Source organism: Lonchura striata, chromosome 23 (genome assembly GCF_046129695.1).
Source record: "Lonchura striata isolate bLonStr1 chromosome 23, bLonStr1.mat, whole genome shotgun sequence".
NCBI lineage: Eukaryota > Metazoa > Chordata > Aves > Passeriformes > Estrildidae > Lonchura > Lonchura striata.
Window position 1 is genome coordinate 2,790,786 of NC_134625.1, and position 25,568 is coordinate 2,816,353.

The 25,568-nt window shown below is 51.5% G+C and overlaps 2 protein-coding genes across 2 annotated transcripts in view; one reads left to right on the forward strand and one right to left on the reverse strand.

Moving 5' to 3' along the window:
- Window positions 1-18,646, forward strand: part of CDON (cell adhesion associated, oncogene regulated) — a 59,532-nt gene extending 40,886 nt beyond the window's left edge. The window contains exons 13-21 of the mRNA XM_021525766.2: window positions 552-733; window positions 1,897-2,002; window positions 5,198-5,320; window positions 6,746-6,973; window positions 8,020-8,294; window positions 10,609-10,688; window positions 15,373-15,629; window positions 16,537-17,509; window positions 18,290-18,646. Coding sequence (XP_021381441.2) covers window positions 552-733; window positions 1,897-2,002; window positions 5,198-5,320; window positions 6,746-6,973; window positions 8,020-8,294; window positions 10,609-10,688; window positions 15,373-15,629; window positions 16,537-16,703 — 1,418 coding nt within the window. The 3' untranslated portion in view covers window positions 16,704-17,509; window positions 18,290-18,646. The remainder of the gene's footprint in view (window positions 1-551; window positions 734-1,896; window positions 2,003-5,197; window positions 5,321-6,745; window positions 6,974-8,019; window positions 8,295-10,608; window positions 10,689-15,372; window positions 15,630-16,536; window positions 17,510-18,289) is intronic.
- Window positions 18,647-19,363: 717 nt separating this feature from the next.
- Window positions 19,364-24,769, reverse strand: VSIG10L2 (V-set and immunoglobulin domain containing 10 like 2). Its single transcript, XM_077788075.1, has 10 exons — window positions 24,694-24,769; window positions 24,272-24,625; window positions 23,219-23,503; window positions 22,447-22,722; window positions 22,030-22,311; window positions 21,117-21,749; window positions 20,125-20,427; window positions 19,808-19,930; window positions 19,711-19,735; window positions 19,364-19,526 (listed from the first exon to the last, which is right to left on the reverse strand). Exons 1-10 carry the CDS (start codon window positions 24,767-24,769, stop codon window positions 19,364-19,366), a joined length of 2,520 nt encoding a protein of 839 aa, XP_077644201.1.
- Between the last annotated feature and the right edge of the window lie 799 nt (window positions 24,770-25,568).

Sequence of the window (25,568 nt, forward strand, 5' to 3'; positions counted from 1 at the left end):
TTAGGTTTGGGTTTTGTGTATAGCCTAGGAGCTCGTTACATGAATTTAAGTTGATTTCTGGCTTTCCAAGTGGAAAAAAACCACACCATAATTTAATACTTGTTCATGTGGAGAGAAGGGTTGTGTATCACTGCTATTTTTAACTTAATTGTCCTTCTAGTGAACACTCAGAACGTAGAGAAAAATGCATTAATGGAAAAATGTCTGTCCTGACTTCTTCCAGTGTCTAGCCCTGAAAACTCAGGCAAAAAAACACAAGAGAAAATGAAATAGATGGTGATAGGGATCCTTTGAGGCATCTTCTCCGTGCCCATCAGTTTAGAGATTTCCTGAGCTGATGGAGGCATCTCCAGTAGCCTTTGGATTTTCCTTGAGTAACTTCTAGAGGCTGTTTTTATCTCCACATCAGTCTGTGGCGAGGACTCCTCTCGTTTTCTAACTGGACACTGTGCAAAAAGTACTTCCTAATCTGTTTAGTCTCTCCTTGAATCCTCTTTCCAGCGCTTGTTTTGCTACAAGGGCTTCTTTCTTCCCCCTCCTTCCCTTAAAAGGAGAAATGTACAGGTTCCGAGTGATCGCAGTGAACAACTACGGGGAGAGCCCGCGCAGCGCGGCGTCGCGCCCCTACCAGGTGGCCGGATTCACCGGCCGCTTCTCCAGCCGGCCCATCGCCGGCCCGCACATCGCCTACACCGAGGCCATCAGCGACACCCAGATCATGCTCAAGTGGACGGTGGGTGCAGCAGCTCTGTTCCTCCCACAGCTCCTGTTCAAAGTCCAGGGTTAAGAGCTGTTTTGTGGAGCGGCAAGTGGAGGTTTTCCTCCCGCCACAAGGCCTGGAGATGATCGTGTTCCTAGGACAGGGCTGGGGCGCTTCATGGCCGCGTGGTAAAACTGGGGGACGTGACGGGCCTTGTGCCTCTGGAGCGCTCTGCCCCCATTTCCAGACTTTTTCTCGCTCAGAGGCAGCCCTGTCAGTTGTCTGTTGCTTTTTGCACCATCTCCCGGCTTCCCTCCAGCCCACTCCCCTTCCAGCTCCCCAGGGACCCCGCACACCCCTCCTCGGGTTACGCCAGATGTGCCCAACTGGCAGCTCCAGTGAGAGGCTGCAGCCGCCCCAGTCCACCTGCTCTGGCACAGACATCTCAGAGGCACCAGTGGGCTTAACTCTGTCCCAAGCCCTGTTTGTGCCATGAGTTGTGAGTTGGCTCCGTTTCCTGCAATTCCTGCTGCTTTTGTCAATCCAGGCTGGGGTGGCTGGGAGTGTGTTTCAAACCCGCCGTCTTCCCTCACGTCTAGTGGAGGTTTCATGTTAGAGAAACATTTTCCTTTCCCCTGTTACCTCGTCTATTGTAAACAAGTACTTTAAAGTCCTTATTGAAACCCACAGAAATTCTTTGCTCTTGTTTTGAAATCTAACCCCCTGGTATACTTTGGAGGATTTAATGTGTAGAGTTCCCAGTGTTAGTTTGCTCTGCTAGCTCAGCCTTAAGAGATGTTAAGGATAATAAACTTAAAATAACCTCTGGTTCCTCAGGAGGCTGCATAACTTAAAGATTCTTGAGCTGATTTTTAGAGTGACCTTAACTCTTTCTGAAGAGTTTTATGGTTTTAACTTTTCCATTTCCATTAATCATGCAGATTTTCAGGCTGTGCATGGTCCAAGCCTAACTGAGGGTTTGGGAAGTGATGAGGGAGGCAAGTGTCGGCCCAAGCTCAGCCTCTTGTACCCATCCTACTCTCTGGCTACTCAGGGGAGTTCAGTCACCTTTGCTTACACAGCCTTATTAAAAATACTCATATCTGCAGAGGATGAGCTACTCGGTGACGACAACTCAGCAAGGACTCAGTTAAAACTTTTCTTCTCTCATGCAGTCTCTTAAAATTCTTTTGTAGTACATCACATCCAGCAACAACAACACGCCCATCCAAGGATTTTACATCTATTACCGGCCCACGGATAGCGACAACGACAGCGACTACAAGCGGGATATTGTGGACGGTATGGTGCCTGCTTGGAGAAGGGGAAGGACGCCCTGTAGCCATGTAGGCTGTGTTTATCTGAAATCTAAACTGCTTTTCCCAAGCAGTCTCTATAATATATCTCACAGAAGGAGCTATCTCAACTCCCTAACGTCGGGTTTTGCCCACACGTGAGCTGATTTCTTCCCTCTGAAGCCTCTTTGACATAGAAGCTTGAGAGCTAAATACAGGGTAATACAGGGTTTAAGTTTGGCTTGTTATACAGCTGCAAATCCTTAATGAAGGTCTATTTAAACTGGTGTAGCTTCAAGTTGTATAAAGAGAAAGCAGTGTAAATGAGGTTTAACCCAGGATAAAAACATCTGGGTTACAGACTGTACTAACAACTAGCTGGCTTTTAAAATTATTTACCCCAGCGTGGACTTTCTAAGCTGGTAGTACCTTGTGTGTAATTGCCCTTCTCTCCTCTTACCTCGCCTAATCACTTCTCCTGCTATAAGGAAGTTGCTTTTAGCTTCAAGTGCTGTAGCACTCTGCAAATGCAAGTATGTTTGTGCTTCATTTTGCCTTTTAATCAAGTTATTTTTTTCCCCTGTGCATATTAGATCATCATTTTCCTGGAAGAAGTTATTAGATAATGTCTATATTAGTCCAGAAGTGGAAAACCCTTTAAAAAATATTTTATTTAATGTCCTTATTGCTCAGGCTGAGCAAACGCAGTGATCTCATTCTGGCCCAATGACGTTAATTATTTTTTTCCCCCTCATTTATTCAGTTACAAGAGGAATGGACCTTTATTTTGAAAATTTTCCCCTGCCAGACAATACTGCACATAGTACTTTGATGCATGACATAAGCTTTTGCACACTATAAAGCTATTAAAGATCCAGAGTTTGAGCTCACAGGCTTTAAAGAACCTTATGCAGGCTTCACCTTCATCTGCAAATGTATTTTAGCTTTTGCTAGACAGAACTTGTGTGTTTATAAGTCTTATACACTGAGCAGTTAGTTGTTTAAGTGGGCTCCACTGTGCTGTGAAATTAGCTTGTTTCGGGTTTTTTTCCGAGCGTGTGTGTATTGAACTCTTTGTGGCAGTCTGAAACCATTAGCAGCTGCTCCGCTCTGCCAGAGCCTGCAACAGAAATCACTTGGTGGAAAGATTTAAGCTTCAACTTTTCTTTACTGTGCTCCCCTAAATTAGCTTTTCAGGAGGAAAAAAAAAAAAAGAGAGAGAACTATTTTCAATTAAGTTGTGATTGGAAGCACTTGATGTGAAATATGTAGAGGAACATGTGACTTAAGGTATTTTTGCCATAAATCACTTGTTCTTTGCTTTTTTTCCCCCTCTGTTACCTTTGAATTAATCTGCTTTATGACAGGGAATTTTATCTTGAAATGACTGCAGGAGTTGTGGAAACAGTGTTGTGATGCCTGTGCTAGCTAAGTGCTTGCCGCAGGCTTTCCTCACCGCTTCCTGTTAAGTCTTGTCTTTCGAGACATTCAAAACTCTGCAGAAACCTTTTTTTTTTTTTTCCTTATAAATGCCGCTGCAGGCAAAATCAGATTTTATTTGAAGGGAAAAAAAAAAAAAAAAAAAAAAAAAAAAAAGGCAAAAAGCTCTGATGGCTCCTAGGTATCTCTCAGCCGCTTTAAGCAAAAGCAAAAAAATCACCCCTGTCCTGCAGCGATGGTCTGCATTTCACCGTTTCTGGTCTGAATTTCTGTGTTTCGAGAATCCTGGAGATTGAATTTTAAATGTAAATGCAGTCTGATGTCAGTTGTTTAAATGTTTTCCCTTGCTAATGGTGCACGAAGAGGACAGTTAAAGTGCCTGTACTGATTCCAGTTCCACTAATGGTTTGAAGCGGAAACCTAAAACCTGGTGTAGTAATTACCGAAAGGAATGCTTGGGGGTGGGGGCGCCGGGAAAACCGAGTCTCAATCTTGGGAAAAACGTGCGATTTAGGGAAAGGCAGCTCCAGCCTCAGCCAGGGCTTGTCCGCCTTCCCTGGGATGTGGGCAGGGAGCGTGCTGGGCAGCCCCTGGTCCGGGGGGCACCTCCTGGTACCCCGCCGGGCTGGGGCCGGGCAGAGGGGCTGGACCGGGGCTGGGGTCCCGGAGCAGCATCACGGTGACAGCCCCTGCCCGCCGAGCACGCCCGAGCCCTTTTATTAATGCTTAAGTCAGTAGGTGGTAGACAGTTCCTTAGAAACAGTGGAAAACAGTTCAAGGTGGTATTTTTCCAAGAGGGATTACGAGCACTCAAACAGTTAATTAAACTCCCTTAAAAAAAAAAGGAAAAAAAAAAAAAGGTCGCTATTTAGTAAAATTTGTCACAAGCCCGTGAAAGTAAAAACTGGGAGTGATTTATCCTGAAGTACTGAGCACTTCAGGAGGGTGTCTAAATGAAATGCTGGCCAGGGGCCAGAGATGACAAAACTGTCCTATTAGAGAAGATTGCTTGGCTCGGGCTGAGGCTCGGGCTCTGCAGGGGCAGTGGCACAGGGGCAGTGGCACCGGGACAGCCCTGCTGCATTCCCAGGATGGTTCATAAAATGCACGTTCAGTTATTTGGGGTTTTGGCCAAATTGAGCAACCCAGATGTGTCCTTTCTGTGTGACACCAATGGCTGCAGTGGGACCTTGCACCCCTGGAAAGTCTGCTCACAGCCAAGCTTGTCCCAAGCTCTCTATGCCCATTTTCCTTGTAATTTGCCCAGTGTACTGCAAATAGTCAGCATGATCCACCCTAAACCCAGCCCTTTGATGCTTCCATGTTTAGGGTGCACAGGGCTGTGTTGAACTTCAATGCATGTGTGGCCACTTGGATGTCTGGGTTTTGAGTTTAGTAAGTTCTGGTTTTGTAGAGAATGACTTTCTTTAAAAGAAAATACTGAAAAAACACTCACTTTAATTCATCAAAAGGTCCTTCTAATAATCAGTTTCACCAGATAAGTCTTAGAGAGTAATGGAATAATTTAGGTTGAAAGGGACCTTCAAGACAATCTAGTTCCAGCCCTCTGTCATGGGATGCCACTCGTGGGCCATGGTTTCAGCTAAGTCCATAAACTACTACTGAACATTTTTGTGCTAACAAAACAAGCTGCAGTGCCCCTGCATTTGGTGGAAAAGGTCCCTGCTATAGCCCTTGTCCATAATTCTGGCTCCTGTGGGTAAATGAACTGCAATCAATTTACTTTTTGTCCCACCTACAGGTACAAAGCAGTGGCACCTGATAAATCACCTGCAGCCTGAAACTTCTTATGACATTAAGATGCAGTGCTACAACGAGGGAGGGGAGAGTGAGTACAGCAACGTGATGATCTGTGAGACCAAAGGTGAGGCTGCGGGGCCGAGCCGGGGTGGCCTTTGGGACGGGAAAGATCCACTGGGGGAATTTTTATGCAGCACAAAAGTCAGCTGCGATGATGACCATAATTTTCTGGAATGTTTCGGAGGATTGTTTTGTCTTCCGAAGCTGGGATTGTTTTGAACATATGGAAAGTGATCCGTTGCACTCCTGAGGCTCTCAGCAGAGCTCTGCAGCTCTGCCTGCCCTCAGAGATAGTGCTGCTGCCTCTGCGCTGCTGATGGCCTCTCCTTAGGAGACAACCATGCGCCTAAAGATGACAGAATTGATTTGTACATCTGTTTTATGTCTTCAGGGCTCTGTGACACGTTGTATAAGTGCAGACCACAGCAATTGATGGCTGTGTTGGCTGCCTCCATCCCTAATCCTGCATGCCTCTGGCACAAAGTTTGTACTGTTCTCGGGAAGTGTCAGATATGGCAGTCACATTTATTTTGCGAAGAATTCCTGTCTCCTTTAATCTCTAAAACCAAGTAAGGCTGTAAAGGGAAAATGCAGACAGTAAACTTCAAATGCAGTGCTATGAAAAAATGTTTGAGAGAAAAAAAAAAGAAAAAAGCCCTCTGGGAGCGGAAGCATCAAAATTCAGTGAAGTGAGTAGTGAAACCTTTGAAGGAAGGAGTAGGAGCTGCAGGGCTTCAAGGCTGCACACACGGTTGGTCTCCCTCCTGCAAGGAATATAACTTTCTTCTTTAATTTTAAAATGGGCAAGATGTAATCTGTCATTCACGCTGCTTCTTCCTTAAAATTTATCTCCCCCAGGCTTATAAGGGTGATCTGGTTTATCCAGCATGCCTGCATGGAGATGCTTGTGTCTCTCTGACCAGCTTCACTCCTAAGCCAGGCACCTCTTTTAGGGTTTTAGTGTCAAATGAAATAAATCTGAACTGTGGTGTACTGGAAACTAATGTAAATGCAATTCCTGGGTTAAACCAGCATCTAATTTTCAGTGTTTTTCTGTTCATCTCTTGGTTGATCTTCAACTGTGTGGTTTTTGGAAAGGGGGTTAGCAGGGTTCACATCAGATAAGAGCAGGTCATCTGGCGGAGCCTGGGCGAGAGAAATGAATGTTGTGGTTTTTCCTGACCTCAGAAGTGGAAAGATTTGTGCTCTTTCAAGTTGAGAGTTACAGCAGTTGCAGCCACGGGTACCTCGAGTGGCTCGTTAAAGTTCCAGTGACCTCAAAGAGGGGGTGAGCAGGGGGGAAAATCACCATTTTCCAAGGCAAACAGTTATTACCCAATAGGAGCTGGCATTCTCATTGTAGCATTTAATATTGCCTTGGAAACATCGGGACTCAGACTCGGCAGTAATTATTTTCATGTCATGATGAAAAACCACATGTAGAAAATGCATTTAGTGGATGCACACGTGCTTGTCTCTACTCATCCAGTGAAACGCACGCCGGGAGCGTCGGAATATCCAGTGAGGGACCTGAGCACGCCACCCAACCCCCCCGAGCGGGCCGGGGGCAGCGGGGCTGTGGCCGCCAGCGGCCCCGTGCGCAGCAGTGACATGCTGTACCTGATCGTGGGCTGTGTGCTGGGCGTCATGGTCCTCATCCTCATCGTCTTCATCGCCATGTGCCTCTGGAAGAACCGGCAGCAGAACGCCATGCAGAGTGAGTGGGCGTTGGGTTCATGAGGAAAATATTACCAGAGTAAAATTAGGAATGTCCACGCTGCGTTTTATGGATGGGAAGCAGTTTCCTGTTAGGAGCCAGCTTGTATTTCTGTAGAGGCTTGCACTTCCAGGTGTGTCTTAGGTGCAGACTTGGGTTTTTAAGAGCAGCAATGTCTCAGTTTCTTCACACTGATGCTCCCTGTCCTGCTGCATCCCTGGAGGATTGTGATTCACCCAGTGAATATTGTGGGACAGGCCTGAGCAAAGTTTCTGCAGTTTGTGTTTAACTTTAAGCCCCTGCATAGGTCTCTGATGATTGCAGAGGCAGAATGTGTGTAATCGTAATCACTTGTTAAACTTGTAGAGAGTTAAACCCTGGATCTCACCCTTTCTTGAGTGCATCTGGAAAGAAAGAGAACTTGCAGCTCTAGGACAAGTCTCTTGTTACCTCTTAGTCTCTGCACAATGAGATGGCATTCAATGGCCAAGTCTTCCAGAGAGGTGTTAATAAGGAAAACCTGTCCATTAGCAAGCAGGAGCCTGGAGCAGGAGCTTTGCAAGGTTCTCTGCACCCACCAACAACCCAGAGCCAGCAGAATCTCTGCACTGGCCTTTTCTGCTCCTTGTGCATAAATCAGCCTTGCTCTTGCCACGGCCTGTGGTTATTTTTAAACTCTCTTACTCTCCTACGGAGAGAAATGTAGGAGATAATGAAGATAGTGTCTTCAGCTGCAGCCCAGAGAGATCTTCTGGAAGCAGCTTATAGCAGATACAGCAGAAGGGCTGTTGGTGATACAAAAGGCCTGGTTTTAGGACACTCTTGTAGTGATTGACATCAGCCAGGTCCTTCCAGACCAACATTTCTGGCCTGCTCTGCAGGATGTGGCTGTTTGCCATGTCTGCTTGCATATGCTAAGCAGTTGGATATCAGAATTAGTTCACAAAAGCTGGAGAAAGAAAAAATAAGTTTCTTTATTTTTAGGGATGCTCATTTAACTTATCATTTATCAGTAGAGGTGCTTTCAGTAATAATGTCTTTTGCAGAATACGACCCTCCAGGCTACCTGTACCAAGGGGCAGAAATCAACGGGCAGATGATTGAGTACACGACCCTACCCGGGACGAGCCGAGTCAACGGCAGCGTCCATGGAAGCTTCCTCAGCAACGGCCTCAGCAACGGCTGTCCCCACGTCCACCACAAAGTTGCCAATGGTGTCAATGGGATCATGAGTGGAGGAGGAGCAGGACTGTACCCAGGGCACAGCAACTCCCTGTCCAGAACACACATGGACTATGAACACCCCCATCACCTTGTGAATGTAAGGTCCTGCACGGGGTGGGAGGCTCAGCCCAGACCCTGGGGATTATTCAGAGGCTGTAGAAGCAGGCTTAATTTGTGTGGGGGAATACTCATCCATTGATAACAGCCAGTTCCACTGAATTCCTTATCCCAGAGGAAGCAACTGGGCTGATATTTGTGATGCAAACATCATGGTTTTCATTTGAGAATATCAGATGACAGCAAGAATTCCACTTACTCTGGGAAATCTGCCTCTACCCTCCTCCTAACAGCATGTAAGCTCTGAGAATGCCTCAGTGCTGGGCTGAGATACTTTACTTGTACATATGGTATTTCTCAATCTCCAAGTTAAATACATTTAATTATAGCTGCTTATTCTGCAGCTTTATGGATCACCCGTTTTTCCCCCACCTGTTTCAGATCTGTAACTCTGAGCAATGCTATTAATTATGGCAAAGCACGAATGGCGCAGGAGGTTCCATGGAATGAAGTGCCCCATACATCTTGAACTGCAGCACAGCAATAGTGCTGCTTTTTTTTTTTTTTTTTCCCAATCCCCTGTTTGTGACTGTTGAGACAGGCTCGTTTTTTGTTTTGAAATTGAAAATAAAATTAAAAACTAATTTCAGTCTGCGATCCAGCCTTTGTATGCTGTGGAAAAATACTTCATTTGCTGAAACGTGTCCTGTTTCCAAGAGAGAATAATGATTTCATTATTGTCTATGGAAACAGATGGCTTGCATTCAAACTTACTAAACTTACTCAAAACTGTGAACATTGCCCAGGAAAACTGAAAGAAAAAGTTCAAAAGTCTGAATAACCCATGCTGTTTCTGGAGAAAAAAAACGGGTCTATTGTTTGTGTTGGTAATTGAGCACAAGCACTTCATTTTATTGAACAACAAATTAGCACTTGCACAGTAGTTGCCACTTCAGTTCCCTCAGTCTGAGCCCAGACCAGTCAGTTCTTCACCCCATTCTGCCTTTGCCTACCCATGAAGCAAGAAGTGCCCACTTTTGGTTGTTTTCAAGAGCAACCAAGGCCCAAACTAGTTTTTTTTTGACCTGTCCAACCTCCCAGTGGGTGAAACTCTCCAAAAATCTCCAAGCCCTCAGGGCAGGAACAAGCTCAGAAGCTTGCCCTGGAGAAAGACTGGAGTTGCATTATGTTTTGTCCATTCCATTTTTGTTTTTTTGGGGGTGAAAAAAGGAAATATATTTGTGATAACACAGGTCTTGGTGCCTGGAGCTCCTCTGTGCCTGGAGGTGTCCACCCAGCTCTGCTGTCTTGCTGGGAACAGGTGATGGGGTTGAGTTTTTCTTTCCCCACTCCCTGTTGTAGAAAGTTTGAGTTACACAATCTCTGCCCATGGAGAAGGGCTGGGACTGGCATGTGGGTGAGGCTACACGGAGGAACAGGATGTTCTGATCTTCATTAGGTTGCTCTTTATTGTTTCAATGATTGGCTTAAATGAGCAAGGGAGAAACTGGCTAGGATGGCAATCAAGACTAATTAGGCATTTCCTCAGTGCTCCCTATCCCTCAAAAACTTCAGGATAAGCTCTGTTTTTGCAAAAATAGGGATTGCTAGAAGTTGCCTAGCACCTGAGCTGCCAAAAGCTAGGTGAGCCTGCCCAGCCTGGCTCCCTGCTGGAGCCCAGTGCAGGAGGCTGGCTCTGCAGCCCCTTGGAGTGGCTCCCACATCACTGTCTGCCTGGTCCCTAACAATGAGGTATGTGTTAATCTGGGCATTTCAACTGGCTTGTAATGGCCCAGTTAGCCAAAACCAACAACACAAAATCCCTCTCACCCGGAGTCATTGCTGGCTGAGGAATTACCCCATCTGTACAAATACGAAACGGTTCAAAAATCAGTGTAGTGAAGTAAACTGATCTAATCGGAGTAATTACAGGAAAGTGGGATGGGTTTGTGTGTGACATCAGCCCTGCAAATTTAATCCTCTGTCTCCCTAAACAAGCCTTGCGTGCTAATGAACAGCAATTCACTTTCGTGTCTGTCATCAGCGTTAAAAATAAATATATTTACAGTGTGTTTATTAAATTAAACCTCAGCATATTAAGCTGAAAACAGACCAGGGAAATGACCACATACTTGTCTAAGCTGCAGTTATTTACTTTTCCCTGACACACACACTGGCAAAGCCCTCCCCTGGCCTTTGGACAATCGCTCAGTGTTGCTGTGCCACGTACAGCCCAGAGCAGGGCATCGATAACGTGACCAGAGTGGGGAAACTGAGTCAAAGAGCTCTTGGGTGTCCCAACAGTGATTTGCTTAATTTGATTAATTATTAATTGTTAATCCTTCCTGCTGCAGGGTGGTGGGATGTACACGACAGTGCCACAGACTGACCCCTCGGAGTGCATCAGCTGCCGGAATTGTCGGAACAATAACAGGTGAGAAATGACAATAAAGGTGAGAGATTACAGTAACAGGTGAGAGATTACAATAACAGGTGAGAGATTACAATAACAGGTGAGAAATGACAGTAACAGGTGAGAAATGACAATAACAGGTGAGAAATTACAATAACAGGTGAGAAATGGCAGTAACAGGTGAGAAATGACAATAAAGGTGAGAGATGACAGTTACAGGTGAGAGATGACAGTAACAGGTGAGAAATTACAGTAACAGGTGAGAAATTACACTAACAGGAGAGAAATGGCAATAACAGGTGAGAAATGACAATAACAGGTAGAAATGACAATAACAGGTAGAAATTACCTGCCCAGAGAACAGCCCTCCCTCTGTGTGCTGGGATGGAGCTGGGGCTGGCAAAAGATGAGAGCTGGAGTCCTGGCTAGCACAAGGAGCTTCGTGGATGACCTGGAGAGCAGCTGAGGATTTTCCATACGACAGAATAAAACAAGTTGTTAAAATCCCATATCTCACTTTGCTCAACATGCTCCTCTGATGCTCTCTAGGAAGTGAGGCAGGTTGGTCACTGGATTTTTAAAAAAAATTTGTATTTCCTGTGTTTTTCTTCAGTTCTGAGATAACAAAATAATTCCATATGGAGCTTGTCAAATCGTATTTAATTGGTCTTCTATATTTTACACTTCCTGATATTCCCTTAAGAACACTAACCAGCTCACTCCTTTGCTTTCACAATGCTGTTCTTTGTAATACATGGGATTTGAAATCCTTGAGGCCTTCAGGAGAGGACCAGTTGTCAGAGTGGGATACATTTATTTTCATGTGAAAAAGGATTCTTGTGTAGAATAAGGGAAAATCTGTCTTCTGCATTGTAGCTGGGAGTCAGAAACCTAATAAAAATTACTAAGTTTTCACTTTTGGAATTATTATACTCCTTAGGCTTCTGACTAAATCTCTGGTTATTTTAATGATTAGAAATAGGACTGAAAGTCAGACAAGCTGGGCTGCTCTGACTGGTAGGTTCTGGGCTTTTTTTTTCAATCATACTTTGATTTTTCAGTATTGTTAAAATCTTCAGCTGCCTTTTGGTGTGCATCTGGCTGAGTTGAAATTAATCTTCAAATCATTGAATATTCTGAGTTAGGCCCACAAGAATCATGGAGTCCAACCCCTGTTGAACAATAAAGCTGTTGTTGAAGGCAGAGAACACATTCACTTTATTTTCATAGTTTTACTTTTTAAAATACCACTTTTAATGAGCTTTGAATCCTTCTTGCTTCCATAAATATGTGCATGACAGTAATGTTGACAAGCTGCTGCTTGCAGGTGGAGCTGGGCATGCCTTGCCTGGCAGGTCTCAGGAAAGCCCAGTGCCTTCCCTCACACACCAATGCTGTGATTTTGACCAGGCTGTGCAGCAGCTCTCACCAGGATGTCTGAGACTCGTGGTAATTTAGAACACGCCATATGTGTTACACTGTAATTAAGAGCTTGCTTCCAGTGTTAAACACATTTAGTTCTTTATTTGCTCTTTTTTTTTTTTTTTTCCATAAGAAAGCGAGGGAAAGAGTTCCATCCTCTGCAACTGCAGTGCTCCTCCCAGAGGTCATCAGCAGGGCCTGAACTTTGAGTTTTCACAGCCCCATTCTATATTTGACTGCTTGATAGAGAAACAAGTTGTCCCTTACAGCTGCCTTGGCCCGGAGGGGATCATTAACCTCGGCTTGGCAGAGAGCTGCGCCGCAGGGACCGCTCTGTTCCTGTCCTGCCGCTGGGGGAATGCACGGAGGACATGGGAGAGGGGAGTGGAGAGCACCAGAACGTGCCTCAGCTTTACACCAGGGAGCTGGGTGCATGGCCAGGGTGAGGAGGAGGAAGGGGAGAAGGAGGAGGAAGGCCTGTTGGGTTAGTGCAGTCAGCCCAAAAGGTTTTGGCAAGTGGGAATGGGAGGCTGGAGTGCTTTCCCCATTTTGTTCAACCTCACTGCACAGGTGAGGGCTGTCCCCCTGAGCTGCCTGTCCTCATCCCAGCCTGGAATCACACCCTGAAATCAGGCAGTTCCCCCATGGCAGGAGGGGAAGGGAGGTTCAGGTGGACACACCTCTGGCAGGGCATTGCAAACCAGGAGTGTGGCCTCGGTGCCATGAATTCCTCGCTGCCCCATTTCCACCAAATGCCTGGAGCTGTTGCTGATTTGAGATGAATGCAGCAGTTTTGTGAATTGTGACCACGTGCAAATGAATCCTAAAGGTTGAGCATTATTTCATAGCTGTTTTCAGCAGCAGCCATCTCGGAGCAGGTTTTATTATTGCAGTGCTGAAATCCCTGGGTCTTCTGTTTAAATTAGCACTTTATCCCTCATAACTTCTCGTGGAGCCTTGCCAGAGGGAGAAGCTGCTGAAAACTGGAGACCTGCTTTGCTATTGTGGACAAAACCTGTGGTTGACAGGATTGAGAACTGATCTTTTTTCTTCTCTTGTGCCTTTGTGCTAAAGCTCTCAAGATACCTGACATTTGCAGAGGAATTTACACTTCTGCAGATCTCTCTCCTTTGCAAATTCACTGTATTTTGATCAGAATCTGAAATACACAATTCAAATCTAGGAACATCAGTTTGTTTTTCCAGCTTTTTCATCTAAATTATGATTTTTTTTAGATTATAGTTTAGTTCCAGTATTAAGAATTTATAGAAGATGTGTTTTCCCAGCAGGGATTTTACAATAGTCTTCCTCCACACTCTTCTCTGGATATCCCCATGGCTATTTTCCATCAAAATGTGGTTATTGAAGCTTAGAAGGCTGAACTGCTGTGTTGAAACATCCTTCAAGCTCTTACAATAATACAGAGAACTTCACTGACCCCTGTATCTTTAAGAAGAAACCCCAGAAATATGCAAACTCAAACATTTAGATGGGTTTCTCTGAGCCTTTTTTTCTAAATAATAAGTGAGTACGGTCAAAACCTCTGCGGAGAGAAAGGCAAACTAATAAATGGATTTGTTTGAGGACCAGATGTGTTTCATGTGGATTCTCCAGTGGCTTCTGTGGTATTTTGGTACTTGGAATAATGATTTTGGAGGCAGTTACAGGAGTGGGAGGACAAAATAGGAGAATGAAGGTTGAAGCTTAGTGCTGCTCCATCCTCAGGATTTTTGGGATGGAGCAGGCTCCAGAGGGAACCCATTTGTGCTGTTCTGGCTTTGCAGGTAAAGCATCTGCCAGAGGGAAAGCTCATTACAGTTCCTCCCCTGACAAGTTTATTTGTGTTATTGGGGTGTTTTGTTGCTTTTTCAGTTCTGGCACTATTGATCCCAGGTTTTGGTCATGTTTCAGGTTTGATCTGAGGCTCTAGGCAGGGCTGTAGGACAGGTCCCTCCAGCGTGATGGTTTTCCACATTGTCATGACTTTTTAAATTGTTTTAATGGCATAAAAGTGGTTTCTGGGACTTGGGAAAGATGTAACTGAAACTGCCAAGCTTAACATGTCCTGGTTTGAAACCCTTCTGAGCTCAGTGCTGGGCTGCTGTCGAGGTCAGCTCTGCTGGCTGCTGCCCTGGCACTGCTGGTGTCCCAGTCCATCTTTCCTCCTTTTCCAGCAATTTTTCATCTGCTCTGCTCAGCTGTGGGCCAGAATCAGTCTGGAGCAGCACACAGTGCTGCTTGCTGAGCCAGCAGCTGAGCAGGCAGGTCCAGGGATCAATTTTTGTGTTTCCAAATGCCAGTCTTACACAGCCCCAGGGATGACAGATAGCAATCAGTGCTGGGCTCATCCCTGTGAGCGAAGTAGGTGCGGGATGGGTTTACATCTGTCAGAAAAAAAAGAGAAGAAGGGTGCTCAGAGTTGTATCTGCATTAGCACATAAAGACCTGGAGCTTGCTCAGCTTTCACAGGAGCATTTTGGGGTGTCAGTGGAGGGTGTGGACACTTTCCATCCTTATTTCCATGTGTTTATCTGTGGATCCATCTCTATCCTGCACCAAGGAGCATCTTGGCATGTAGTTTCTCAAAATTTCTAGTAGCTGTGCAAGTGAACCTTTAACTTTTTGGGTAGTTATGGCTTTCTTATGTAGGAATTCTTTATATAAATGTTCCCTGAGGGCCACATTGTTCATGAGGCTGCAAACACTGAGGTGTTTTCCCTCACGCCACAATGGTATGTGTGTCAAAATCCTTCTTCTTTTTGTTTAAAACTTAAATTCCTCAGCTGTAACAATTGATTCAGTGCTTTAATTTCAGTTCCACAGCTTTACACAGGTATTACAGGGCCACAGTCTGACTTACACTGCCGAACAGGGGGGTTAGATTTGTTATATTGCATCTATTTTTCTAATTTGCATTCACTCCAATAACACTTAGTATTTATTTTTCAAGGTACCTAAGTGTGCTGCTTGGGTTTCAGATTTGAGCTCTTTATTTTGGCAGTGAAAACATGTTTTATGGAGTTGCTTTGATGGAGAAATGGACTCACAATCAGGTCATTGGGTCTCAATTGATGGGGGAAGGAACAGAGCGTGTTTTGAATGTTTTCAGCTGTCTGCTGGGAGAAAGAAAACCACTCAATCCTTTTCTTAATGTCAGAATCTCTCCACGAATACATTTAAAACTGATTTGACAAATGCTCTGATTGTTGATGCGGTAAAACATTTCAAAGCTGTGAGGGGAAGAAGGCGCTGTGAGTAACTTTGGCCTCTGTCCCTCCCGCAGGTGTTTCACCAAAACCAACGGCACTTTCAGCAGCAGCACGCTGCCCGTGGTGCCCCTGGGAGCCCCTTGCCAGCAGGACGCTGTGGAGATGAAGCCCCTGAGCCCCCAGGTGATGGTGGCCATGTGCCTGGCCTCGGCCAGCCCCGAGTGCAGCGCCCGGCTGGAGCAGGAGGGCCGGGAGAGCGCGGAGCAGCCCCCGGCACCGCGGCCCTGCTGTCGGGAGGGCGTGAGCCAGCTCTCCCTGGATTGCATGGACGGTGAGGCATCCCACAGAGGATAGCACCTGCCTGGGAAGCTGGGAGTAATCTGTAGGACATCTGTAGGGAGCTTAATTTATTGCAGAGAAGCCAGTAATTAAACCCTTGTAAGAGCAGGCTTGGAGGAAGGTGAAGCGTCCCGCCTTTCCCATCGTGGAAATGGGGAGCCGTGCTGCTCCAGTGCCATGCCCTTGTGATTGATGCCTCTAAAATGGGCTCATTGACACACAAGGAGGCTGTGACTGATGGATGCTGCACTCACAGCACACCCACTGCCCCCAACACAGGACACGAGCATTTCAGAGCCATCCTAGAGGCAGGAACCGGCACAGGGAGGGACCTGGTCTCTGTTGGTGGAAGGAGAACCTGTTCCTTGTCCCATCCTGGAATCATTGCACCTTGTGTGCTGAAATCAGGCTGCTCCCTCTGCACCCACCCCGTGGCAGCAGGGGGAGGGAGGTTCAGGTGGACACACCTCTGGCAGGGCATGCCAGACCAGGAGTGTGGCCTTGGTGCCATGAATTTCTCACTGCCCCATTTCCACCAAATGCCTGGAGCTGTTGCTTATTTGGGGTGAATGCAGCAGTTTTGTGAATTGTGACCATGTGCAAATGAATCCTAAAGGTTCAGCATTATTTCTTAGCTGTTTTCAGCAGCAGCCATCTCGGAGCAGGTTTTATTATTCCCGTGCTGGGCTGACCTCTGCAGTGTGAGCTGTTCAACACAGGTGCTGTGCTGGGATAGAGCCTTTGCCCTGTGCTTGTGCCTGGTATGGTGGGAATGGGCCTGAGGCCAAAGAGCATCACCCACTGGAATTAAAGAGTTCTGGGGCATGTGATTCTGTTGAGCTGACAGAGAATCTCCTGAAAACCCCGACACAACCACCCGCCCTGCTCTTGCTTTGCAGGCGGCAGCTTCCTGCACTCGGAAACATCGAACCACATTTTGAGTTGGAGCCCCCTCATTCTTCAGCCTGTTTCCAAGGACTGTAAGGAAAAACCAGGATGGAGTTCATCTGGAATCACCCTAAATGGTTCTGGGGACCTTTGTCAGCTCCAGCTGCGGGAAACCTGAGGCAGTGACCGCTGTCCCCACTTAACGCCAGGAACTGCACCGCAGCACCGCTGAGGGAGTCACGGGGGGATGTTAATTATAACAGAGAGAGTCACTATTTATTTTTTGTAGTAGTGTCATATGAATGTATCTTGGTTTCAAAATGGTTGCCTTTTTATATTATTTATGCCTTGAAATCCCTTTTTTGTTGTTTTTTTTTTTTTTTCTTCCCCCCACACACCACAAAACTAGCCTGGTTATGTGTATGAGAAAGAATTGTAATAATATAAAGAATGAGGATGGGAAATGTGAAGTGTGTTTCCATGGCAATTTACCAGTGGGACAAGTGCTTCCGAGGAGCCCGAGAGAGGGATTTAAGCAGGTCTGAAATGACCAACAGCTGCCACCTCCCTGGCAGCTCAGTGACATGGTACTTGAACCCTCCTTTCCATGAACACCTCCTGGTCTCTGTCGGTTTCTCTGGGAAGATCCTGATGAGGAAATAAGATCAATAAGAAAAGTGAGCCCTGATTGAGTCTGTCCTGTGCAGCTTGAAGCAGAACTTGAGTCAGTGACTGTGTCTTTAGGTGCTCAACAACCCTTCAGCAGAAGTACAAGTGGAAATCCAGCCTGTCTCACTTTCCCACTCACAGAAGACAAAATCCAGTTCAACTCTTGATTTGAGGGATTACTAACAGCTTGGATAGCTCTGAAATGAAATCAGTCATGGTGAAAAGCTCCCAGCAGCCCTGGCCACGACTGTCAGGAACCCACCCATCCTGGACACAGCACGATGGAGGTGCTGCAACCTTACCTACAAGGTTTGGGTGGGTGTTTTAATTTTTCCTTTCCAAACTGAATCCCAGTAAATAACCCAAACCAGTGCTTGCAAAGCACTCCATCCACCCACACGAGGCACAGTGCAAAGCCCCAGAAGTGAAGCACAGTTTACAGTGATGGCCACCCCGAGGTGACACGTAGAGCCCAGAGCAGCGTGTCCCTGGCCAGTCTGGGAAGGGAGGGAGCCGTGCCAGCCTTGGCTGCAGCTGCTCCAAAACCCTGGGGAGCTCAGGGCTACTGGTGCAGCTTTGCCATGGTTTGGGGAGTGATGTCTGTGTGAGGAGGAAGTCCTTGAGATCTGCTTCAGTAGCAGCAGCTCCATGGCTGCTCCGAGTGTTGGGATGGGTTTTTTTATGTTTCATAGAATCCCAGAACAGTTTGATTTGATGATTCTTAAAGCTCATCCCATTCCACCCCTGCCATGGGCAGGGGCACCTCCCACTGTCCCAGGATGCTCCAAGCCCTGTCCAGCCTGGCCTTGGGCACTTCCAAGACTGGGACAGCTACAGCTGCTCTGGGCACCCTGTGCCAGGCCCTCCCCACCCTCACAGGGAAGAATTTATTCCCCTTATCCCATCTAAACCTGCCCTCGGGCTGTGTGAAACCATTCTCCCTTGTCCTGTATCTGCTTGTTTAAGAAATCCCTCTCCTTCCTTTTCATAAGCCCACTTCAGGTACTTGAAGGCCACAATGAGCTCTCCCCAAAGCCTTCTCTTCTATTGCATTATTTGTGGTTATATGTATTCTTTTGCTTTTTTTTTTTTTAGGGTTGAGCATCCTCCCATCTGGAGCTGCCTTATTCCAAAGTTCTCTGCACACCATGGACTTCACACGCTTGGGCTTTGGCTGCCACGTACCCCAGAGCCACCACAGATCTCACTCCTCCCTTTTTGTTTATCTTGCCCTCACAGCCTGGATTTTCCTTTTGCAGGATCTGCTGCAATGTTTTCCCCTTTTCCAACAGAGATTGGCCCACAAGTGGTTGGGATTTAACTGTGGCTGCTTCATTTTCACCAAACACTGAAATTTAACCATGGTTTTAAATTTAAATTTAAATTTAACCTTGCTTAAATCTCCCCTGAATTGTGGGTGTGTCAGATAAAGACGCTCTGTTTTCCAGAGAAGCTGTAATATCCCTTTGGAATGTTATGTGTTTGAAGTGATGGTTTTGCAGGGAGTTTGGGTAGGGTTTGTGTTTCTGGGGGTGGTTTGATAAAGGGATCAGTGCTGCTTTATGGCTGCTGTGGGGATTGATACTCTGTGGGCACTGATCAAGGTTGGTTTATGTGACTTGATACTTCTCAGTGGGTTATTATTAACCAAATCCAGGCGAAAATGGCCCAAGATGCCCTTGTCTCCACACACATCAGAAGATGAGGAAAGCTGGGAACTGCCTGACACTTTCCTTGGACCCTGCTTCCCTTTGTGTTTGCACCAATGCAGGAAAAACCACCTCCAATCACTATTTTTAACCTCCTGCAGTTTGGCCTGAAACGGGGGAGTTTGGGGGTGAAGATGAGGCCCCTTCCCACGAAAAGCTTTGTGGCTGTCTCTGTACCACAGAAACCCCAGCACAATCCCAAAGCAGCATCTCCAGCCAGTGCCAGCCTTGGGGCTGCGAGCAGCGCTTCGGCCCTCGGGCTTTTTTCCTGCCATCGGTGAGAAACTATTTATTGTAGCCTAAATATTTATTTTACTCCAGCAGTAACTGCAGGCTGAGGCGGAGGGGCTTTCTCCGGGTGCTGCATTCGGAGCAGCCGCCTCGCAGCCCGGGTGGGTGCTGCCGTCCCGTGGCGTGGGCGAGAGGAGGAGAGGGAAATAAGGAGCAGAAGCCGGAGCGGTCACGGCGTCGCTGTCACGGTGATGGTGACATTAACTGGCGGCTCATCGCTGGTGCCTGGTGCTGCCGAGAGCGGCTCTGCAAGGGCTGGAGGAGCCCGAGCGCCGCAGGAGGGGCTGGGTCGGCGGGGCGGGTGGCTCAGCCCTCGGCTGGCCCGGTACCTGCTGCCGTGCCGGGGGCACACGGGTGTCCCTGCGCTGGCCCTGCTGCCTCCTCCCCGCCCGCGGCTGCTGCAGCATCCTCCGCGGTGCCCGCGGGCTCCTGCGCGCCGGGCCCGGCCCTGCGGAACGCGCGGGGTCTCGCCGGTGCCCGCTGGGAGCGGTGGGGCAGAGGGATTTGGGCACTCACGTGCGGAACAGCAGGTCGTGCAGCCCTGGGGGGACAGACGGTGTGAGCTGTGCGGTCGGGGGTCCCGCTGTGCCCCCATGAGCCCCCTGGCACTCACTCGGGAGGGTCTCCCGGTGGCGGGCGATGCAGTGCACGGCCAGGAGCGATGCTGCGGTGGCCACCAGCATCCCTGCCACCGCCGCCCCCGTCACCGCCGGGTAGGCCTCGAAGGGAGGCTCGGCTGGAACAGAGCAGAGGGAACATGGCAGGCAGCAGGGACGGGCAGAGCCCAGAAAGGCCCGGGAAGGTGCGAGCCCGTTCCTGAAACCTACTGACGGCTGCTCACACTCGGCTCCTCAGCTCCACCGGGACGGGAACGCTGCCCTTCACTCAACCCTTGCTCTGCCCCCACGGAGCAGCCCCTGCCCGCTTCACCTGGCGTCTGCACCTCGGAGGGGTGCCCGGCCGTGCGGTGGTTGACGGCCAGGACGCGGAAAGCATAGAGCACCGCGGGGTCCAGCCCCCCCAGGCGCCGGTCGCGGGAGTGCGGCTCGATGTCGCCGGCGGCTGTTTCCCAGGGGCTGGGGGTCTCCCGGAGGGGCTTCTTGGTTTGGCGCCGCTGCACCACGAAGCCGGTGAGGTTGCCGGCGCCCTGCGTCCGCCACTCCAGCCGCACCTCGGTGCGCGCCCGCGTGTACCGCAGCTTACTGATGGTGACGTTGGGCGGGGCGGGGTACCCTGCGGCGAGATGGCACCCGGTAGGAGGGGCTTGATGCCCCCAGCCCCACCTTGATGCCCCCAGCCCACCTTGATGCCCCCAGCCCACCCTTGATGCCCCCAGCCCCACCTTGATGCCCCCAGCCCCACCTTGATGCCCCCAGCCCACCCTTGATGCCCCCAGCCGACCCTTGATGCCCCCAGCCCCACCTTGATGCCCCCAGCCCACTCTTGATGCCCCCAGCCCCACCTTGATGCCCCCAGCCCACCCTTGATGCCCCCAGCCCCACCTTGATGCCCCCAGCCCTACCTTGATGCTCCCAGCCCACTCTTGATGCCCCCAGCCGACCCTTGATGCCCCCAGCCCACTCTTGATGCCCCCAGCCCACTCTTGATGCCCCCAGCACCACCTTGATGCCCCCAGCCCCACCTTGATGCCCCCAGCCCACCCTTGATGCCCCCAGCCCCACCTTGATGCCCCCAGCCCACCCTTGATGCCCCCAGCCCACCTTGATGCCCCCAGCCCCACCTTGATGCCCCCAGCCGACCCTTGATGCCCCCAGCCCCACCTTGATGCCCCCAGCCCCACCTTGATGCCCCCAGCCCACCCTTGATGCCCCCAGACCCACCTTGATGCCCCCAGCCCCACCTTGATGCCCCCAGCCCACCCTTGATGCCCCCAGCCCACCCTTGCCCTTCCCGGGACTCACGGTCCACGCGGAGGCGGACGGGGAGGCTGGCGGTGCCCACAGCATTGGTGGCGGTGCAGCGGTAGATCCCACTGTCCCCCGGCCACTCGGCATCCCGGACGGTGAGGTTGACCCACGCTTCTCCCTCCTCCAGCCCGTACTTGGCCAGCCCCGGTGTCACCTCCCGCTCCTTCGGGTCGTACCAAGCCACGGTGGCACCGAGACTGGCGCTGCTGCCACGCTGCCGGCACGCCAGCTGCGCCTCGCCGCCCTCCAGCACCGCCACTTCGCTGTCCGCCTGCAGCTCGGGGACCTCTGCTCGGCGACAAGGGGGGACACGATGGTGCCAGCCCGCCGTGGCGCGGCGGGGGCGGCGGGGAGGCTCCGGCTTACCGAGGCGCAGGCGGCACTCGGCGGCAGCGGCCCGCAGCGGGTGCGCGGCCACGCAGACGAACTCGCGGCCCCCCAGGCCGCCGTCGGTGCTCAGCACCAGCACGGCGGTGGAGGGCGCGGGCTCGCCCAGGGCCCGGCCCGCGCCGTCCCGCCAGCGCAGGGTGACGGGCGGCGTGCCCCCGTCCCACCGGCACCGCAGCATCACGTACTCGTCACCCTTGGTGGCCGCCGCCGCGCAGGTGGGGCTGCCGGGCGGGACCCCTGCGGGACGGAGCGGCGTCACAGCGGGGCACTGCCACGCTGTGCCACCCCCAGAAAGGAGACACCCCCCGCCCGGGGCGAGGGGCGTTCGGCAATCCCGGCCGTGCCACAGCTCCCCCGTTTTGGAGCAAGCTGGAGGTGCGGAAGGTCCCAGGAAAAGCAGCAGCACCCCGGAGCGCCCGTCCCATGGTTTGGCCACGGCACGGGGTCAGTGCAGCTCTGCTGTGAGACCAGGGGCACAGGAAGGGGGCTGGGGGCAGATGGGCCCACTGTCACTCACACAGGGTGGTCCCACATGCAGCCCCCAGTGGCAGCGCGGGGTGGGAGGCCAGGCAGGAGAAGGAGCTGCCGTTCCTGGTGGCTGCCCCTGACTGGATCCTGGTGGCCATGGAAAAGCTGGTCCCCATCAACCCCTCTTCCTCCTCCTCCTCCTCCTCCTCCTGGGGGCCCACCCAGCGCAGCCGGGCCAGGGGGAAGCCCCCCAGCCAGCGGCACCGCAGGGCCACATCCCGCTGATCATCGGAGGCCAGGGCAGAGCAGCTGGGGCTCCCGGCTGGTGGATCTGCAGGAGACCACCGGCACTGGGGGAGAGCGTGGGCTCCCCCCTGCCCCACCTCACCACCCACATCCTCACCAGGAGCTGCGCGGGTCCGTCTCACCCTGTGGGGACCTGCCGGCCCCCCGCGGGGTCACTTACAGTAGACAGTGAGGACGATGGTGGCCTGGGTGCGCGTCTGCAGGTGGCTGTTCTCGGCCAGGCAGGTGTAGGTGCCCGCCTGGGCACGGGCGATGGCAGTGATGACGTAGGTCTGGCCGACGTGCACCTGGGAACCGTTGTGCAGCCAGACATAGCGGCTGGGGGGGTTGGAGGGAGCCAGGCAGCTCAGCACCACGTCCTCCCGCTCGCCCGCCGAGAAGCCCCCCTGTTCGGGGGAGAAGGGCTCCACACGGATGGCCGGCTCATCAGGGCCATCTGCGGGGACACGGGGCCCTTTAGACAGGGACAGCCCCACAGAGGGGACACTGCCCTCCCTGGGGCTTCCTCCCACCGGTGGGAAGCAGGGAAGCAAAGCCCCCTTAGAAAGGGTGTGCCGTGAGGGCTGTGAGCACACCATGACCCACGGGGCCATGGATGCATCGTGGTGGCAGCGCACACGGTGGCCATGGTGACTAGAGAGGCATTATGCCAGTGAGGTGTATGATGGCCATGAATATGCAAAAGCAACAACGAGCCATACCGTGGTGGCCACAGAGACATAGTGGTGGCCACAGAGGCATCACGGTGGCAGGATATAAGATGTCCATGGATGTTCCATGATAGCTATGGACATACCATGGTGGCAGGGTGCTCCGTGGCCATGGACAAACCACGGAGCATTGTGGTGGCCATGGATGGCATCAGCCCTGAAGATGCCCCCCCAGCTGGTGGCTGAGGGCCCCCCGAGGTGGGTGGCACCCAGGGCACTCACAGACGATGTCCAGGTAGACGGGGTCGCTGGTGCGGTTGTTGACCTCATTGCGCACGGTGCAGATGTACCAGCCCGTGTGGCTGCGGTTGGCAGGCGTCAGCTGCAGCTCTGCCCTGGAGCCCCCCGGCCCCGCAGGGGTCACTGAGGGACCCCCCCGGGGCTCCTGGTGCTGCCAGGAGAAGCTCAGTGGCTCCGTCCCCTCCCGCACGGTGCACGTCAGGGCCACCGCTGCCCCCTCCGCCGCCGCCGCCGCCGTCGGCCGCACGAAGGGCTTCGAGACAGGCACTGGGGGCACCGGGTGTGAGCAGCCCCCACAGACATCAGAATGCCCCGGGGCCCACCCATCTCCCCCGCCCAGATGGATTGTTTGGCCACTGAAGTGCCATAGCAGCCAGTAGAATGGCTAGTGAGCACACCTGCAGGCTCGTGAGGGGCCCTGGCTGTGGGCACGGGCACCTGCTGGGGAGCTACTGGGACCAGCTTGGGGTGGTGGGATGCTTGGGTAGCCAGGGCAAGGAAATAAGAGTGGCTTAGTGGGCTGCTGTGTTGGCTTGTAGGGGGCTACATTAGTTGGAGGCAAGGGAGGTTTGCTGGTTGATGGTGTCCTGTGCTGGCTAGTGGAGCTCTGGGTTGGCTGATGAATGCTATGTTGGCCTGTGTTGAACTAGCTTGGCTGATGGGATGCTCTATTGGCTAGTGGTGTGTTATGCTGGCTAGTAGGATGCTTTGCTGGCTAGTAGCAGGTCACTATGGCAAGTAGGGTACCCTGCTAACTAGTGGGGTGCTTGGTTGTGAATGGGGTACTACAGTTACTAGTGAACCACCGTGTTGGCTAGTGGGACTCTGCATTGGCTAGTAGGGCACTACGCTGGCTTGTGCTATGCTTTATTGACTTGTGAAACCCTTTGCTGGCTAGGGGCGTATTTTGTTGGCCAGTGGATGGCTCTTTGGCTACTGGGCAAGGGGCTGGGCTTGACCATGACCTAGGAGAGCGTGATGCTGGCTACTGCTGGCCAGCAGGTCCCCCCAGGTTGGCCGCAGCCAGGGACTTACCCAGGACACGCAGGAGGACGGCGGCATAGCCCACGCGGAGCCGGCCCCGCTCTGGGAAGAGCCCCTGGCAGAGGAAGCGGCCCTGGGCGGCCGCCCGCAGCTCCCGCAGCTCCAGCGTCCCGTTGCGCAGCGTCACCCGGCCCAGCATCCCCGCGCCGGGGGCCGTGGCCACCTCCCTGCCCGAGCCCACGGCCACGGCCCGTGGGACCCCCTCTCCCTGTGGCGTGAAGCTCCAGAAGACCACGGCCGGCGGGGCCGCGGCCGCCGGCCCGCAGCTCAGCTCCACGGCCTGGCCTCGCACGCCCGTCGCCCGCCATTCCTCGTAGGCCGCCTCGCCGGCCGCCAGCGGCTGTCCTGGGGGCAGCGCGGCCGTCAGGCTCCCTCGCCCCCCGCCCGGGACACGGGGACAGCTCGGTGCTCACCCCCCGCCAGCGCCGGCAGCAGCAGCAGCAGCACCCAGGGTCCCCTCCGAGGTGGCAGCGCCCGGCCGCGCTCCATGGCGCCATGTCCAGCACCGGCACCGAAGCAGGGCTGCGCTCTCCAGCACGACCTGCTCTCCGGTTACCCCCGCGTAATTAAGCCCAGCCCTGATTAACTGTTAATTATTTATCAACCAGCCAGCACAGGGGGAACCCGAGCCACTGCCGCCTGGGCACCTGCAATCTCAGGGCTGAGGAGTGGCGCGCTTGCTGTGGGAATGGCAGCATCCTTGCATTCCCCCCACATGGGAATTTAATCCCTCAGGGTTCCCTCCTCCACACACAGTATTTTTTTGGCTAAAGGAGGGGGAAATCTGCCACTCCCCTGTGATCGAAGCTGGGGGGTTTGGAGCTGGGGAAGCCAGGCAAGGAGCAAGGTTTGATATTTCATCTCCCACTGTCTGCAACGCCCCAGACCATCAAACATTCATAGGGGCGGCTGGGCCGTAACGCAATGCCAAGGGGCTGGAGCAAGCTGGGGGGATTTGGGGGTGTACTTGGTGAGGGGGATCAGGGAACACTCAGCAAAGTCTGCAAAACTACCTGTCATCTCCCATCTCCCTCACCGATCCTTTAATTAGAATTCATTGCTTATTACCAAAATCACACTGTTAATACCAAATGTGTGTACTCTCCACAAAGAGGCTTGAAATGCCCCAGAGGGTTAAAGCTGGCAGCAAGAAGTGCAGAGCCAGGGTCAGGCCCTGCCCCGCTACCACCAGGTCCTGCTTCCACTGCCACACCCCTCTGGCTGCGCTCTCGTCACGTTTTGGTCACTTTGTGCCCGTTCAGGTCAGGTTTGGGTAGAAACCTGGATG

What these genes read in the sequence shown, in the direction of transcription:
- VSIG10L2 (XM_077788075.1), bottom strand. Translation starts at nt 24,769, where the DNA reads ATGGAGCGCGGCCGGGCGCTGCCACCTCGGAGGGGACCCTGGGTGCTG. An exon ending in GCTGCCGGCGCTGGCGGGGG is followed by an intron (nt 24,626 to 24,693) that starts GTGAGCACCGAG and finishes CGCTGCCCCCAG; the next exon opens with GACAGCCGCTGGCGGCCGGC. An exon ending in CATCGTCCTCACTGTCTACT is followed by an intron (nt 22,312 to 22,446) that starts GTAAGTGACCCC and finishes GGTCTCCTGCAG; the next exon opens with ATCCACCAGCCGGGAGCCCC.